At 48.9% G+C, this 19,187-nt stretch overlaps 1 protein-coding gene across 2 annotated transcripts in view; it reads left to right on the top strand.

The window, feature by feature from the left end:
• RAB6A (RAB6A, member RAS oncogene family) overlaps positions 1-19,187 on the top strand; it is a 101,230-nt gene that overhangs the window by 50,017 nt on the left and 32,026 nt on the right. For both annotated transcript variants that reach the window (XM_054015875.1, XM_054015874.1), the window contains exon 2: positions 15,155-15,213. In XM_054015875.1, the coding sequence (XP_053871850.1) occupies positions 15,155-15,213 (59 nt within the window). The remainder of the gene's footprint in view (positions 1-15,154; positions 15,214-19,187) is intronic.

The raw sequence follows: 19,187 nt of genomic DNA, 5'->3' as shown, positions 1-19,187 counted from the left end.
CCCCCTTTCTCCCCAGGCCGCGGGGCCGGGCTCATGCCCAACGCTCCCGGCTTCAAGCAGTGCGCCTCCTGCGCTAAGCCTATGCCCACGAGCGACCCACACGACTCCTATCTGAAGTGCCTGGGAGAGTCCCATCAAACAGATAAGTGCAAGATCTGTAAGGCCTTCAGACCAAGGACCAAGAAGGAGCGGGACTTTCGGCTCCAGCAACTCCTGATGGAGGCGGCACTTAGTCCGGACGCTCCCCCTACAAGTCAGGCCCCGGCACCTAGCGCCTCGGTGCGCAGTGCCCCGGCGGCACAGGCCATGCCGACCACGCGAATGGCGTCGGACAAGCCTCCCCGGCACCGGACCTCGTCGGCAGCGCAAGCACAGCAAGTGCCTCGACGCCGGTCATTATCCCCGGGGCATAAAAAAGCCCATAAGAAGGGGACCTCCGTGCCGAAGACGCCGGCTCCCCCAGTGCCGGGGGTAGAGCCGAGTCCGCCGGTGGAGCACCGAAAACAGGTGCCTCCAGCACCGTCGACTCCCGCGCCGAGGCCGTTGAGTCCGGTGCAGATAGCGTCCCCACCGAGACCGGCGGTGATACAGTGCCTCCCGTCGACTCCAGAGACCTTCGCGGCGGCGAGAGACTTAATAGCTCTCACGGAGCCGGCACCGACGGCACCGTTGACTCGCCCGGTCCAGTCGAGGGGGAAACCTGCCTTGATGCGCCCTCCATCACAAGGGCTGGACCCTCGGCACCGGTCCAGGTCCCGAAGCAGGTCCCCACGCCGCTCGCAGTCCCGGCGCCGAATATCACCTCGGCACCGGTCGTACTCGCGGCCAAGATCTTCGTCGCGGCACCGCTCTACGTCTCGGCACCGCTATGATCGGCGGCACCGATCAACGTCGAGACGTAGTTCTCGGCACCGCTACGGTCGACGCTCGACGTCGAGAGGCCGCTCCCGGCACCAGGCATACTCCAGGTCCTCGTCGAGGTCCAGATCCGGCTCCCGGCACCGACGAGGTCATCGGCACCGATCGCGGTCCCGGCACCGTTTGCCGGCACCGCGTAGAGATAGATCATCTCCGGACCGGCACCGTGCGGCACCGCAGCCCACGGGAATCGTTTCGACTCTCTCGGCACCGCTATGGCCATCGAGATCGGTGTCTCGCTCCTCGGAGGACCTATCGAGATCGGCATACCCCCCTCAAGGGCAAGCCGAGGATCAGGACTTGGGCCATTGGCAGGAGATAACAGAGGACCATTCTCATGGCCCATCTCACTGGTCGTTTTGGACCCCGTGGGCGTACCATCAGGAGCAAGGGGCTCCAATACCTTCGACCTCTCGCTCGGGTCACTCTGTTAGAAGGGCCCCGGAGTCCACCATCTCTCGGCCGCCGCCAGGGGGCATGGAGGCTTCCGTGTCCACACCACCTGACGCCCTGGACCCAAGCGCAGGTGATGCTCCGGCCCAGGAGCAGGGAGACCAGGACCCTCCCTTGGATCCTGTACCACCGGAGGCATCTTCCTCTTCCTCTCCGGATGAGGCAGTGGCGGGCACATCATGCACAGGTCCACCTCCAATAGATCTTTGGGCTCACCAGGATCTCCTGCGTAGGATGGCCCGTAATATGGACCTGCAGACGGAGGAGATAGTGGAGGTGCAGGACCCTATCGTGAATATCCTCGGAGCGGATGCCCCATCGAGGGTGGCGTTACCCCTGATCCGCACGATACAAGCCAATGCAGCTACGATATGGCAAACTCCTGCCTCTATCCCACCCACAGCGAGAGGGGTGGAAAGGAAATACTTTGTTCCATCCAAAGACTACGGGTACTTGTATACCCACCCCCAACCGTGTTCACTGGTGGTGGCATCAGTGAACGCAAGGGAGCGCCACGGTCAGCAGGCTGCAGCGCCTAAATCGAAGGAGGCGAAGCGCCTCGATTTGTTCGGCCGTAAAGTTTACTCAGCCGGAGGACTGCAACTTAGAGCGGCGAACCAGCAGGCGCTCCTGAGCCGCTACAACTTTAACTCCTGGAACTCTATGGGGAAGTTCAAGGAGTTGGTTCCCCAAGAGTCCAGGGAGGAGTTTGGAGCCATGGTAGAGGAGGGTAAGAAGGTAGCTCGGACCTCCTTACAGGCCTCCTTAGACATAGCGGACTCTGCTGCGAGAACCCTGGCATCCGGTATCGCTATGCGGAGGATCTCCTGGCTCCAAGTTTCGGGTCTACCTCAGGAACTGCAGCAAACCCTGCAGGATCTGCCCTTTGAAGGACAAGGGTTGTTTTCAGAAAAGACGGACTCTCGCCTGCAGAGCCTCAAGGACTCCAGGACAATCATGCGTTCCCTGGGGATGCATGTTGCGGGCCCTCAGCGCAGGCCATTTAGGCCGCAGCCTCAGCGCTTCTACCCCCCCCCCCGCCTCGTCAGAGACAGGACTCGGCCCGGAGGCGAGGGCGAGGTGGTAGAAGAAGGTGGACCGGCCCTCAACCCGGCCAGAACCAGGGGCCACCTAGACCACCTTCAGGCCCCAGGCAGAACTTTTGAAGGTGCGGTCAAGGACGGCGCCCCAGTCATCCCCCAGGATCCAGCCCCCTCCTTTCGAGATCGCCTTTCCCATTTCCACCGTGCTTGGTCCCTTATAACTTCGGACCGTTGGGTCCTTCGCACGGTGGACAGGGGATACGCTATCCAGTTTTCTTCAATCCTCCCCTCCTCCCCCCCTTCCCTGTCCCTCTTCAGGGACCCTTCTCACGAGCAACTTCTTATACAGGAAGTTTCTACGCTCCTTGCTATGGGGGCCATAGAGGAGGTTCCAGTGGAGTTAAAGGGCAGGGGATTTTATTCCCGGTACTTCCTCATTCCCAAGTCCAAAGGAGGTCTGCGACCCATCTTGGACTTGCGCGGACTCAACAAATTCGTAGTAAAGTTGAAGTTCCGCATGGTTTCTTTGGGGGCCATTATCCCTTCCCTCGATCCTGGAGACTGGTTCGCCGCCCTCGACATGAGACGCATACTTTCACATCGCAATTTACCCACCTCACAGACGCTTCCTGCGATTCGTGGTGAACGCGGTGCACTACCAATTTGCAGTCCTTCCCTTCGGCCTATCCTCGGCCCCAAGAGTGTTCACGAAATGTATGGCTGTCGTGGCAGCGTACCTTCGTCGGCAAGGGATACAGGTGTTCCCGTACCTAGACGACTGGCTGGTACGCGGTCGCACCAAAGAGCAAGTTCAAGCTCACGTCCACATAATAGTGCACACATTCAACGAGTTGGGCATCCTACTCAACAAGGACAAATCCACTCTAGAACCTACCCAGAGAATAGAATTCATCGGCGCAGTTCTAGACTCCAGACGTGCACAAGCCATCCTGCCAGACAACCGCTTTGGCACCATCACGAGCCTCATTCAAGGGCTCCAGGCCTTCCCAACTACCACGGTGAGGTCGTGCCTTACCCTGCTGGGTCACATGGCTTCCTGCACGTACGTAACCAGGCATGCCAGACTTCGGCTTCGCCCACTCCAGACCTGGGTGTCGTCAATATACCGCCCACATCGGGACAGCCTGAACATGGTGGTCACGGTCCCGAACTCGGTCCTGACCTCCCTCACCTGGTGGCTAGATCACAATGTGGTCTGCGAGGGGATGCCATTTCACGCCCCACAACCCTCTCTGCACCTGGTCACAGACGCTTCATCTCTGGGTTGGGGCGCCCATCTCAACGAACACCATACCCAGGGCCTGTGGACTGCACCCCAGCTAGCCCTGCACATCAATGTTCGGGAACTGATGGCGGTGTGCCTGGCGTGCCAGGCATTTCTCAATCTCCTACGTGGCCGCTGTGTGTTAGTTCTCATTGACAACACCACGGCCATGTTTTACATCAACAAGCAAGGAGGAGCACGTTCGTCAATTCTGTGCCAAGAGGCCATTCGCCTGTGGGACTTCTGCATCGCCCACTCAATCCATCTCACGGCATCGTTCCTCCCTGGAGTCCAGAACACTTTAGCGGACCGACTCAGCAGGTCCTTCCAAACGCACGAGTGGTCTATCCGTCCGGACATCATACATTCAGTCTTCCAGAAGTGGGGGTTTCCCCAGATAGACCTGTTTGCATCTCGAGACAACAGGAAGTGCCACGTGTTCTGCTCCCTGCAAGGTCGAGCTCCGGGCTCCCTCTCGGATGCGTTTCTCCTTCCCTGGAAAGATCACCTGTTTTATGCCTTTCCTCCGTTTCCTCTGGTCCACAAGGTACTGCTCAAATTGCGCAGAGACCAGGCACAGGTAATTCTGGTCGCTCCAGCGTGGCCGAGACAACATTGGTACACCACACTGTTGGAACTCTCGGTTCAGACACCGATCCCGCTTCCATTATGTCCGGATCTCATCTCTCAGGACCACGGCCGGCTGCGTCACCCCGACCTACAATCACTCCACCTCACGGCGTGGCTGCTCCATGGTTCACCCAGGCAGAGCAGCAGTGTTCGCACTCTGTCCAACAGATTCTGCTGAGCAGTAGGAAGCCCTCAACATGGACCACACCACGTACCTGGCCAAGTGGAAGCGGTTCTCCTGTTGGTGCAAACAACGAGCCACGCCCCCGTTGCAGGCACCTATTCCTCTCATTCTGGAATATCTCCTCGCCCTAAAACAGCAAGGGTTGGCGATATCTTCAGTTAGAGTCCACCTGGCCGCTATATCGGCCTTTCACCCAGGGGAACTCGCGTCCTCGGTATTCTCTAACCCGATGGTCGTTAGATTCCTCAAGGGCTTAGACCGGATGTACCCACAACAACGTCAGCCCGTTCCGACGTGGGACCTCAACCTGGTTCTCTCCAAGCTCACAGGTCCCCCATTCGAGCCACTGGCCACCTGTTCTCTTTTGTACCTATCCTGGAAGACAGCCTTCCTCGTAGCCATCACCTCAGCAAGGCGCGTTTCTGAACTCAGGGCGCTTACATCTGAGCCCCCTTACACAGTTTTTCATAAGGATAAAGTGCAGCTTCGTCCACATCCTGCCTTTCTCCCTAAGGTGGTTTCTCCTTTTCATATCAACCAGGATATATTTCTCCCGGTTTTTCATCCTAAACCACATGCCACTCGCCAGGATCAACGTTTGCATTCCCTGGACGTACGCAGGGCCCTGGCCTTCTATATTGACCGCACAAAGCACTTTAGAAAGACGACGCAGCTCTTCGTCGCAGTGGCCGACCGAATGAAAGGCTCACCGGTCTCCTCACAACGCCTATCCTCCTGGATTACGTCTTGCATCCGGACTTGCTATGACCTGGCAGGTGTCTCAGCACCGCACCTCACCGCTCACTCCACGAGGGCCCAAGCTTCCTCGACTGCTTTCCTGGCACATGTTCCGATCCAGGACATTTGTAGAGCGGCGGTTTGGTCATCAGTCCACACATTTACAGCTCACTATGCACTAGTGCAGCAGTCCAGAGACGATGCTGCTTTCGGATCAGCGGTTTTGCACACAACAATGTCTCACTCCGACCCCTCCACCTAAGTTGGGCTTGGGAGTCACCTAATGGAATGGATATGAGCAAGCACTCGAAGAAGAAAAGACGGTTACTCACCGTTGTAACTGTTGTTCTTCGAGATGTGTTGCTCATATCCATTCCAAACCCGCCCCCCGTCCCCACTGTCGGAGTAGCGGCAAGAAGGAACTGAGGGGGCGCCGGGTCGGCTGGGGTATATATTCAGCGCCATGAAGGCGCCACTCTAGGGGGCTCCACAGCCGACCCGCCGGTGTTGCTAGTGTAGAAAATCTTCTGACGATCGTGCACGCGGCGCGCACACACCTAATGGAATGGATATGAGCAACACATCTCGAAGAACAACAGTTACAACGGTGAGTAACCGTCTTTTTCTCTATGTCCTAATAAAGAGGAGAGGATGGAAGATGATAAAATACAGGTAAGATCTGATGAGAAACAGTCAAAAGAAAAAAGAATCCCATTCAATTACATCTTGTAATGGAAGACAGCTAAAAAGTGACAAGTTTTTAAAGTGCTTATATACAATGCTAGAAGTCTAATTAATAAGATGGGCGAACTAGAGTGCTTCTCATTAAATGAGGACATTGATAATAATAGGCATCACGGAAACTTGGTGGAATGAAGATAGTCAATGGGACACAGTAATACCAGGGTATAAAATATATCGGAAGGACAGAACAGGTCATGCTGGTGGGAGAGTGGCACTATATGTGAAAGAAAGCATAGAATCAAATGAAGCAGTCCAGTATTGTAGCATTTATTTCACAAAGGGGAACTACACAAAAATGAGGTTAGTTAAACAGAAATTAAAAGGCACAGCACCAAAAGAAAATGCCTGCAAGCTGCATGGAAACTTTAAGACACCATAATAGAGGCTCCACTTAAATGTATGCCCCAAATTAAAAAAACATAGTAAGAGAACCAAAAAAGAGCCACCATGGCTAAACAACAAAGTAAAAGAAGCAGTGAGAGGCAAAAAGACACCTTTTTAAAAGTGGAAGTTAAATCCTAATGAAGAAAATAGAAAGGAGCCTAAACTCTGGCAAATGAAGTGTAAAAATATAATTAGGAAGGCCAAAAAAGAATTTGAAGACCAGCTAGCCAAAGACTCAAAAAGTAATAGGAATATTTTTTTTTAAGTCCATCAGAAGCAGGAAGCCTGATAAACAACCAGTGGGGCCACTGGATAATCGAGATGCTAAAGGAGCACTCAAGGACTATAAGGCCATTGAGGAGAAACTTAAATGAATTCTTTGCATCAATCTTCACTGTTGAGGATGTGAGGGAGATTCCCAAACCTGAGCCATGTAGGTGACAAATCTGAGGAACTGTCCCAGGTTCAGGTGTCATTAGAGGAGGTTTTGGAACAAATTGATAAACTAAACCGTAATAAGTCACCAGGACCAGATGGTATTCACCCAAAAATTCTGAAGGAACTCAGATGTGAAATTGCAGGACTACTAACTGTTATCTGTAATCTATCATTTAAATCAGCTTTTGTACCAGACGACTGGAGGATAGGTAATGTGTTGCCAATTTTTAAAAAGGGCTCCAGAGATGATGCTGGCAATTACAGGCCGGTAAGCCTGACTTCAGTAATGGGCAAACTGGTTGAAACTATAGTAAAGCTTCAGACACATAGATGAACATAATTTGTTGGGGAAGAGTCAACATGGTTTTTCTAAAGGGAAATCATGCCTCACCAATCTACTAGAATTCTTTGAGGGGGTCAACAAGCATGTGGACAAGGGGGATCCAGTGGATATAGTGTATTTAGATTTTCAGAAAGCCTTTGACAAGGTCCCTCACCAAAAGCTCTTAAGCAAAGTAAGTAGTTACGGGATAAGGGGGAAGGTTCTCTCATGGATTGGTAACTAGTTAAAAGATCGGAAACAAAGGGTAGGCATAAATGGTCAGTTTTCAGAATGGAGAGAGGTAAATAGTAGTGTCCCTCAGGGGTCTGTATTGAGCCCAGTCCTAGTCAACATATTCATAAATGATGTGGAAAAAGGGGTAAACAGTGAGGTGGCAAAATTTGCAGATGATGCAAAACTATTCAAGATAGTCAAGTCCCAGACAGCCTGCGAAGTGCTACAAAAGGATCTCTCAAAACTGGGTGACTGGGCAAGAAAATGGCAGATGAAATTAGATATTGGTAAATGCAAAGTAATGCACATTGGAAAACATAATTCCAACGATACATATAAAATGATGGGGTCTAAATTAGCTGTTACCACTCAAGAAAGAGATCTTGGAGTCATTGTGGATAGTTCTCTGAAAACATCCACTCAATGTGCAGCTGCAGTCAAAAAAGCGAACAGAATGTTGGGCATCATTAAGAAAGGGATAGATAATAAGACAGAAAATGTCATATTGCCTCTATATAAATCCATGGTACATCCACATCTTGAATACTGCATCCAGATGTGGTTCCCTCATCTTAAAAAAAATAATAATAATAATAATAAAAATTGGAATTTGGAGAAGGTTCAGAAAGGGGCAACAAAAATGATTAGGGGTATGGAACGGCTTCCGTATGAGGAGAGATTAATAAGACTGGGACTTTTCAGCTTGGAAAAGAGACGACTAAGGGGGGATATGGTAGAGGTCTATAAAATCATGACTGGTGTGGAGAAAGTAAATAAGGAAGTGTTGTTTACTCCTTCTCATAACACAAGAACTAGGAGCCACCAAATGAAATTAATATGCAGCAGGTTTAAAGCAAACAAAAGGAAGTATTTTTTCACACAACGCAAAGTGGGAACTCCTTCCCACAGGATGTTGTGAAGGCCAAGAGGGTTCAAAAAATAACTAGATAAATTCCTGGAGGATAGGGACAGCAATGCCTATTAGCCAGGATGGGCAGGGTGTTATCCCTAGCCTCTTTGCCAGAAGCTGGGAATGGGTGATGGGATGGATCACTTGATGATTACCTGTTCTGTTCATTCCCTCTGGGGCACCTGGCATTGGCCACTGTCAAAAGACAGGATACTGGGCTAGGTGGACCTTTGGTCTGATCCAGTGTGGCCGTTCTTATGTTCACATGGAGCTCCTCACAGTTGGGAAAAGTCACCTGAGCAAGTCTGAAAAGGGGAAGACCCTTAAAATCCCCAGTTGGAGACAATTGACTTTTAGCCCTGAAGTGAACATAATTGACTATCACATTGTATACTCCTTCAGGCAGAGGAGTTTGAGCTACAGCATGTGAATAGAACCTGGTTAGCATTTACCTTTTGTTGAATTCTTCAGATCAGGGCTAACCTTATGACTAATATGCAGAGGCAGAAAAAACTCCGGACACTGATTTTTAGCCTCCTTAATATTTTTCTGTCTTGTGCAGGTCAAACAAGTTCCCCGGAATCTGGGTCTGGTGCTTTTGTATGAGAACAAATCTTGATTTTCTTTTCCTTTTATCTGTTTTTATTTGCTAGCCTTTCATCATTTCCAACAGCTCCCTGCTGTGACGTCCCTTACCTCATTATACAGTTCACCATGTGATTGCTGAATCTCACCTTTGATTTTCCTTATTTTGGAGAGTCACTAGAAAGTAAATCTAAAGCAGCTATTTTGGCTTTCAAATATGCTGTTGATAACTAAAGATTTTTTTTCCCCCTAACTGCCAGCTCACTGTACCATGTGTAGGCATTGCAGTGTTGGCAGGGGTAAAAAAGTAGCAAAATAGCAGCTGATTGGACTCTGAATACATGCAGTGAATATGTTAACAAGGTGCCATTTTATGTAGTCACTCTTCTGGTCAGCCCCTCTCTCTGTATAATTGGATATTTGTTTTATGGGTATGTTTTGACGAGCAAAAAAGGTGCTAGCTCTCCAGTTCATAGAATTTAAGGCCAAAAGGAACCAATGTATCATGTAGTCTGTCAGGCCATAGAACATTATCCATTAACCCCTGTATTGAGCCTAATAACTTAGGACTAAAGCAGATCTTCCAAAAAGGCATCCAGTCTTGAGCTGAAGACAGCAAGAGATAGAGAATCTATCACTTCCCGTGCTGGTTTGTTCCAGTGGTTAACTACCTGCACTGTTAAAAATGTGGGCCTTATTTCTAATTGGAATTTGTCTGACTTCAACTTCCAGCCATTGGTTCTTGTTCTGCCTTTCTCTGCTGGATTAAAGAGCCCTTTAGTACCTGCTACTTTCTCCCCATGAAGGTACTTCTACACCAGGGGTGGCCAAACCGCAGCTCACAAGCTCTATGCGGCTCTTTTACAGTTAAAGTGCGGCTTGCGGAGGCCCCGCTGCTCCATTCTCCATCTACTAGATGGAGGGGGGGTGGTGGTCGGGGCTTCTGCCTTGCAATTGGGAGGGGCGGGGGGGAGAAGGGCTTCTGCTCAGCGGGGAGGGGGGGGTTCTCGATGCTTTAGACCTGAGGGGTATGCCCAAACCCCAGCATGCGCCTCCCGTGGGGCAGGAGCCCTGGCAGGCCCACCCGGCTCTCGAACTTCTGAAGATTATTGTATGCGACTCAAGAAGGTCAGTAAGTTTGGCCACTCCTGTTGGAGACTGTAATCAAGTCACAGCTCACTCCTTTTGACAAGCTTAACCGATGTGAGCTCTTTAAGTCTCTCGGTATAAGGCATTTTTTTCAGCCCATAATCGCTTTTGTGGCTCTTTCCTGCATTCTCTCCAATTTTTCAATATCCCTTTTAAAAAGCAGACACCAGAACTGTGTGTTCTGTTGTTTGTGTGTAACTATATGTACTTGTTCCACGATCTGGCTCACTGGTGCCATATACCTCCCTTCTCTTACCTGCTGCTCCCCTGTTTATATACATCTAAGGATGACATTAGCCCTTTTTGCCACAGCATTGCACTGGAAGCTTGTGTTGTCCCCTAAATCCTTTTTTATCTTAATGTGAATGCAGTGCCTTGTTAAGAGGCAGGCTAAGGTGTCTGAAAACTCATTGGTTGGCTGAGTTGTAGCCTAGAGGAGAACATGGGCTATAATAGAGCCAGCCAACGCTGCTTTAAATGTGTGAACTTGCCTCTTAATGAAGCTTTTGAATCTGACTGAACTAAACATGATAGGGTATTTTTCCTCCATTTTGCTGATTGAGACATTGCCAAAGGCTCACACCTGTCTCCTTTTCTGCTTTCCTCTGGATGCTTTTCTCACTGGTTTCCTTCATATTTCCAATTAAATTTCTGTATGTTGGCCTTGTGTGTTGATCTCTAGGCAGCGAGCCTCCCAGCCCAGATCACCAGACTCAGGCTAGTGGGGCTCATAACATTCTAACCCGAGCTGTGTGGACAGCTCTTTGAAGTTGTGGGATGGGCTGGAGCTCAGGGGCTAAAGTCTGGGGGCAGCGGGGGGAGGGAGCTTTCGAGCCTGAGATGCAACTTCAAAGCACCATCTACACAGCTATTTTTAAAGTGCCAGCACAAGCCCGGCAAACCTGAGGCCTTGTCTACACTACCGAGTTTTGTCGACAAAAGTTATGCCGAAGATCAAAAAGTGCCATAATTACATCACTAGTGCATGTTCACACTACGCTCCCTCTGTTGGAGGAGCACATCCACACTTGGTGCTTTATCATCGATAGTGAGAGCAGTGCACTATGGGTAGCTATCCCACTGCTACTCGCCACCTTCTGCAGCTAGGCGTTGTGGGAAGGTGGAGTGGATTGCAGCGCATCATGGGTGTGGACTCAACATCCCATGATGCAGTTTTTTTCTGTCTCAGCATTCCATGGGCTTCCAACTCATTTCGCATCATTTTTCAACAGCCCCTGTTTACTGTGCACCCCCATCTCTTTCTGAAAGGATGGATCCCGCACTGTAATGAACACCTCATGGCTCGTCATGCAGTATATCATGAGCTCCCAATCTGAACCGGAATCAGAGTTGCTTGCCCTATTGTATGCCATGGAAAGAAACAACACCAGATTACTTCTTTGCATTCACAGAGCAGCTGCGCACGGTGTACCGTCGCTTTTGGGCTCAGGAAACAAGTACTCAGTGGTGTGGGATCGTATAGTTATGCAGGTCTGGGATGATGAGCAGTGGCTGCAGAACTTTCGGATGCAGAAAGCCTCCTTTCTGGAATTGTTTGGGGAACTCACCCCAGCACAGTGGCACAAGGACACCAAAATGAGACTGCCGTCTCGGTGGAGAAGCGCATGGCAATCGCTGTGTGGAAGCTGACCAATTCAGACTGCTCCCAGTTGGTTCCAAATCAGTTTGGAGTCAGAAAGTCAACAGTTGGAGCTTCGTAAATGCAAGTGTGCAGGGCCATTAATCGCATCCTGCTATGAAGGACTTTGACTCTTTGACATGTTCATGAAATAGTGGATGGCTTTGCGGCAATGGGATTCCCTAACTATGGAGGGGCAATAGATGGAACACATATTCCAATTTTGTCCCCGGACCATCTTGTAATGGAGTACATCAGTAGAAAGGGGTTCTTCTCTACGGCATTGCAGGCACTTGTGGATCATCGCAGGCGTTTCACTGACAGCGCAGGGTGGTCTGAGAAAGGTGCATGACGCACGCACACATCTTCAGGAACACTGGCTTGTACAGAAAGCTGCAAGCAGGGATTTTCTTTCCAGACTAGAAGATTCCAATGGGGGATGTTGAAATGCTCATCGTGATCCTGGGAGACCCGAGCAGGATAAACTAAAAAAAGATCACTTACCAGGGTTCTCCTCTTCTGCGTCATGCACACCAGAGATGAACTGCTGGGCCTGGCTAGACTTCTCTGGAGTGGAAAAGAGGTCCTGACTCACTGCACCAACGACTACCCTGCCCTGGTCTCTACATCGTCCTCCAATTCAACGTCCTTATCCACGACTTCGCCCTTGGAGTTAAGTTCACGGTTGGCCGCCTCCAGTCCCACCAAAGTATCCACAGGGCTCTTGGTGGTGGAGGTGGCGTCACTGCCTACAATAGCATCCAGCTCCTTATAGAAGCAGCAGGTCTTCAGCACAGCACCAGAGCGATGGTTTGCCTCCCTTGCCTTCTGATATGTCTGCTTCAATTCCTTAATTTTCGCTTGGCACGGCATGGTGTCCCGTTCATAGGTATTGAAGTTCTTGCAGCTGGAGCGCAGCTGGGACTGGACAGCCTACTATCCCCATATACTCAGCAGATCCCACAACTCAGCTGTGGTCCAAATGGGAGAGCATTTGCTGTTTGGAACCGCCAGGGTCACCTGGGAAAATGCAATATGAGTTCTCCATGCCGAGTAAAATAGGAAGTGGAATTTCAAAAATTCCTGGGCCTTTAAAGTGCGAGACACAGATGCCTGTGTACTTGGGTGCAGGACAGTGGAGTTCAAACTGCTGACTAGAGTGGTCAGGATGGGCATTATGGGACACCTCCTGGAGGCTATTTACAGTGACAAAACCAAGCATGGTGTCTACACCAACGCTTTGTCGACCTAACTGCCGCAAAAGGCTCTGCGCCTCTTGTCAAGATGGTTTTATGTTGTCGACACAACTCAGTAGTGTAGACTAGGCCTGAGTCTGTCAACCTGGGAAGCCCGCCGCCATAGGCAGTTTAGACTTGTATCCTGAGTCTCTCTGGCACAGCTGTTATACTGCTCCATCTAGTGGGGCAAGGATTTTTATTGCTCCCCTCTCCCCCTCCCCACCATATTTTGACAGAGATGATCATTTTAGAAGCCTTTACCCTTCGTTGATGGCTTTGCTGTCTGCATTCAGCTTTGATTCTCCTCCCCCAAAAACATATTGTCACGAAACAGAACTTTGTTTAAAACCAGTCCTCTGTTTCAGGTGCTGTATGTCAAGTGTATGTTCAGTGGAGACTGACAGTTCTGTTCCTGAACTGTAAACTGAGATTGATGTGAAAACAGAACTTGAATTGCTGTGACTTAAGGGCAAAAGCAAACTGAACTCTGGCTCCATGGCCCTCCCTCTGTGTAAGGTGAATGAACAATAATCAGCTTGCTAAAAAGGCCATATCTACATTACAGACGCTACAGCTGCATAGTTACGGTGCCATGGCTATGCTGCTGTAACCCTATAGTGTAGATGTGGACTACAGCAACGGAAGAGGTTTCCTGTGCTGTAGGAACTCCACCTTCCTGAACGACAGGAGCTAGGTCAGTGGAAGCATTCTTCATTGACCTTGCTGTGTCTGCACCCGGGGTTACGTTGGTACAGCTATGGTGCTCAGGAGTGTGGAGGTAATGCAGCTCTCCCTTTTTCTCTGTTCTGCACCTCCTGGAAATCACTGCACTGGTGCTTGTGGAAGTACAACAACGAAGCACAGTGCATAGCAGTTGCTTAGCACTAGAAGTACAGTGCAAGGATTTTAAAATGCCAGACTGATGAGGCACAAGAAGGGATTTGGTTTCACCAGCCTAACACTCCTCCACCTCTATTTTCTTACTGACTCCTTTAGTCTAAACTGGCACAGAAATAAGAGCAAGTGGTGGACTAGGTAGAAAAGGAGTTGGAGAGTCAGGTCACTTGTGTCCTCATCCCAGCTTAGCCACTGACATGTGTCACTCAGAAGCTTCGTGTTCTTGCCTGATTTACAATGGATATGTTACTACTTACCTGCCTCTCAGGGAGACATGAGCGTTTGACAGAGTGCTTTGAAATCTCTGGTAAATGCTATTGAATCACCCAGTACTAATAAACATAGTGGTGGAGAGCCATTAACAATGGCATGATACAGGATCCAAGATACAGTAACTCCTCACTTAACGTCGTAGTTTTGTTCCTGAAAAATGCGACTTTAAGCGAAACGGTGTTAAGCAAATCCAATTTCCCCATAAGAATTAATGTAAATGAGGGGGTTAGGTTCCAGGAAAAAAATTTTCACCAGACAAAAGACTAGCTGCAACAGGCTGCTCTTCCTGCAAGCAGTAGACAAAGCAGGCGGCTGCCAAACGACGTTAGAAGGGAGCATTGCGCAACTTTAAACGAGCACGTTCCCTAATTGATCAACGTAACAACAAAACAACGTTAACCGGGACGACTTTAAGTGAGGCGTTACTGTCTGCTGCAAGGGGTAATACACGTGTTGTCCACAAGGGTGGACCGAAGCTAATGTGGTGGTGAGGAGTATAAACTAGATCCTGTCCAGGCGTTTGGTGAGCAGGGGGCCTGCCAACTTCACCAGTGCATTTCCATCCTGTCTTGTGATACCAACTATACTAGTGTCTTTCTCCTGCACAGTGACTGCTGGTTACGTCATGTGCATGTGCAGTGTGAGTTAATGGAGATCAGAGGTGAAATTTTCAAAAGTGAGTAGGGCCAAGATGAACAAAGATGTTTAAGCTCATAACTCCCATTGAAATCTAGCTAGGAACCTAAATACCTTTGTGGATCTGGGCCTAAGTCACTTTTGAGAATGGGCACAGTTGGCTAAATTTTAAAATCAAACACAATAATTTGAAGTTAATGTTGTAGTTGGACTTATTATATTTGCTTGCTTTTTTTGTGGGCATTTAACTTAATTTCTTAAATATCTGAATGGCTTTCAGAAAAATGGTAGTGATTATTGCAACAATTACATCAACTAAGTTCCCTTTTGCCCTTGGCCAGTTTAATTGCGTAGTATTGATGGAATACCAGTTAAAACTGGAATGTCGTGTTGGGTCACTTGTTCTAATTTCACACTAAAAACTGTTCCTTGAACCTGTTTTTCTCTTTTCTAGTGGGGAAGACCTCCTTGATCACCAGGTTCATGTATGACAGCTTTGACAACACCTATCAGGTAATGCAATCAATCTCAGCATTTTATGGGCCCAATCTTGTCAAACCGTTCTTCACATGAGGACTCTACTTGACTCCAGTGAGTGAGGGTTTGCTGATCAACCAGTATCCTAAAGACTGGGAAGAAGCTGTTTGGGACTCGAGGGTCTGTGGAGCATAGAGGGGAGAAATGAGAAGCTCGTTGTTTAAAAAATGTGTGTCTAGCTCCTGCTCTGTGTAGCTCAAAAGCTTGTTTCTCTCTCTCTCTCCAGCAGAAGTTTTATTACCTCCCCCACCTTGTGTGTCCAATATTCTGGGACCAACACGGCTACTGCACCACTGTATAAAACTATTAAGGACAGTTCCAGGCATAGTTCTCTCATATCCCACCTCGGGTTTGCACTGGCAGCATGGTTTCTGACTGCTGGCAACAGAAGGCTGAAATAGTGGTTGCTGCTACTTACTCTGTTCAGCTCTGTAGAGCCAACACAGCTGTGTGTTAGCTGGATTCTGTTCTGGCTGTACATGAGCAAACCATGTTCCGGTTGACTCATGAGCCAGGAAGAACCCAGCTCTCACATTCTAGGTTGATCTTGCAAGGCAGCTACGAAAACCATTGTTTTTGTTCATAAGTGGAGCACGTTTGCTCTGGCAGCCATCCACCATGAAACCAAATGCCACTGTTACAGAGCCCCTTCTCGAAACAAATCCACATTACGTTACTTACTTACAGTCCCATCTCACCCATCACCTGCTAAGCACTTTCCAAACAGACAGTCCCTGTCCTGAAAACCAGTCGTCCGTCCATCCATCCATCCATTTAAAAAAAAAACAAAAAAACCCACCACTACTGTAGTTGTTCTCCACTTAAACTTGTAAACACATTTTTGGGAGATTCTGTCAATAGCCTCCCCTGGCCCTCCCCCCCCGCGCGCGCCTTATTAATGGTTTCTTCCCTGTCTCTCCATAGCTCTCCATCACTGCTGCTAGGCAAGTCAGACAGAACTAAATGCAAGTTCCCATTAAATCAGCAGTGTTAGCAAAGCTTCCATGGTGTAGGATGACTACAGTACACATTAGCCTCTCCTGGGAGCAAACATCCTTACCGATTCTGCCCACAGTAATTACATGGACATGTTAAAGCAGTTCTTTTATTTAATCATCTCTCTTTCCCACAGTACTTTTTTCTTTCAGCTTTATTCTTTTCTCTGTGGAGCCTGTGTCCTAGTTTTACTTGGAGAGCTTTGACCCTCAAACTTTATGTTAATGCAGCTGTTTCCATGGGGAGAGGTCTGATGTAATAAACTAAGTGATTGCAAAATGAATGAGTGAAACTTAAAGTTAGAGAAATCTTGGAGGCTTCTCAAATCAGTTTCAATTTACCTGCCATTGATGTGTGCCTGGCTTTGTACTTGTATGGCACCATTCACCTGAGGATGTTTAGTTTTACAAACATGATCATGACTCAGAGGCAGGGAAACATTATTCCAGATTTTACATAACGAGGGGGGGAGATAAAGTTCCAGCAGGTTAAGTGACTTGCCCAGGATCACACAGCAAGTCAATGGCAGAGCCAGAACTCAGATTCCCTGCAGCCCATTACCAAGTTCTGAATAGTGGAGCCCAGTCAAACGTTCAGTACTGATCTTGAACTGTGTTTGGCTAATTCTAGCTATAGGTGGGTTGACAGATGAGCTTATCTTATGGACCCTTCTGACAAATTTGGGTGCACTGTTTAGTTCTGAAAGCTTCCACAACCAATCACTGGAGCCATATTTGTCAGGTTCAGTTATAAATAGGAAGCTTGTGTTTGATAGAATATTTTTTGCTTTGTGTGAGTTTTTTATTCCCGAGTCGCCAAGTGAGAGGCGTGCTGCTGTTGCCCATCAGTTATTAATAAGCTGGTTTCAGGAAAGCAGCAATTGTGCAGACTCACAAATCAGCAGAGGGTTCCCTGCTGTGTGTTTGGGGAGGAGGGGACACATGAGAAATAAAATGTCACGGTTGGCGAAGTATGTTCATAACAGGGATGGAACCCTTGGCCTGCAGGTGAGGTTGGGAGAGGCTGCATTGTAGATATTATGCAGTGCTGGAGAGCAAGGAAAGGCCAGCCAAGGACAGAGGCCCCAAATTCCTGACCACATTTTTAAACAGCTAAGTAGCAACTTACTGAGCACTTGCTCTTCTGTTTTCATGCTCTTTCTGTATATGGCCTTTCTAAAAAACATGCGGTAGCTCAACCACAAGATATGGGCTTGATGCAACAATTACTGAGTGAAAGTTCTATGACTATGCACAAGCTCATACAGAAAAATAAGGCAAACCTGCCATACCCCAGGGATCTCCAAACTCAAATGACCATTAGGACCACATGAGGACTAGTACATTGGCCCGAGGGCTGCATCACCGACAACCCCCGGCCCTGCCCCCACTCCACCCCTTCCATGAGCCCCGCCCCTGCCCCGCCTCTTCCAACCCCTTCCCCAAAGTCCCCGTCCCAGCTCCGCCCCCTCCCTGCCCCTATTCCAACCCCTTCCCCAAATCCCTGCCCCTGCCCCGCCTCTTCTCTGCCTCCTCTCCCCTCCCTCCTAGAAAGCACTAAGCACTGCCAAACAGCTGTTTGGTGGCAGGAAGCGCCAGGAGGTAGGTAGAGGAGGGGGGACGTGGCGCGCTGGAGGGGGGGGGGGGCGGCAGGTGAGGGGAGCTTGGTGGCTGCAGGAATAACTCCGCGGGCCGCATATTTGAGACCCCTGCCATACCCCCATGGGCAAACACTTGTCATAAAATGATCACTCTATAACTGACCTCCCAGTCCTCATCCTCAAAGGAAACCTGCACAACACCTCCAAAAGACAAGCTGGGAGCTTAAATTCATAACTTTACTAATCACTAAAAATGAGGGTCTCAATAAAGACACTGGATTTATGGCTGATTACAACAATCTGTAACCCACTAACCCTCCTTTTTTATCCTATGACTGCAGAGGTGTTAATGGGCTACTGTACCTTGAATGGTCTCTTAAAACGTGTTAACTACTTCGCTAAATAATCTGTTCCACCTTGTATTTAGCTGTGACGCTCATTTCCCAGGCATGAAGTCCTCTGTATAGCTTGAAAGCTTGCCTCTCTCGCACCCAGAAGTTGGTCCAATAAAAGACATTAGCTCACCTCCTTGTTTCTGTTATGCCAGAGAACAGACTAGAGGATTGTAATGGCCCTTTCTGGCTTTAAAATCTATGATTCTGTAAGCATGTAGAAATGGAGGGGGGATGGTCTTGTGGTAAAGGTACCTGCCTGGGACTCAGGAGATCCAGGCTCAATTCCTGCTCTGCCACAAACTCCCTCTCTTACTTTGGGCAAGTCACTTGTATTCTGTCCATTCCCAATCTATAAAATGGGGATAATAACATTACTCTACCTCACAGGAGTGTTTAGGAAAATACTTGGATACTGTGGTGAGTGGGCCATATAAAATCTAGACAGATACTTACAGTGGATGGGGCCCTTTATTCCATTTAGGTCCACCTGCCTCCTTTAATTTTGCAGTTCTGCCTCACAACGTATCTCTTACCTACAGAACCTGTAACTACTTGTTATTGTGTGGAACCAACAGAAGCACCTCTGTGTGTGAAGAAATGGGACCCAAACTTCCCTTATTCTTGCTCTACTTTAGCTTAATTTCATGCCCACTTATTCTTGTATCTGACAGTAAACTCTAATAGGCTTATAGCATCCTTCTTACTTCAAGTCTGCTAATCCGCGCTACAGGTTTTCCCATCTCTGTGCAGCTGGGGACAGAACCAGAGCTGGCTTGCAATTCCTGTCTTCCTCCCATCAGGAACTTGAACAGATGCCCGGCTTCTGTGTCCTTTCTTTGATTTATGTTTTATTGTATTTAAAAGTTTAGACTCCTAGGCCTTGTCTGCACTTGCGGCAGAGGGTAGGGTACGCGTAACTACATGCTGCAGAGAAAGGCAGATGGCATCCAGACTCACTG

The sequence above is a fragment of the Malaclemys terrapin genome, chromosome 1 (genome assembly GCF_027887155.1).
Source record: "Malaclemys terrapin pileata isolate rMalTer1 chromosome 1, rMalTer1.hap1, whole genome shotgun sequence".
Classification (NCBI taxonomy): Eukaryota; Metazoa; Chordata; order Testudines; family Emydidae; genus Malaclemys; species Malaclemys terrapin.
The sequence above is the reverse complement of the archived record's forward strand: the minus strand, read 5'-3'. Positions and strand labels throughout refer to the sequence as shown.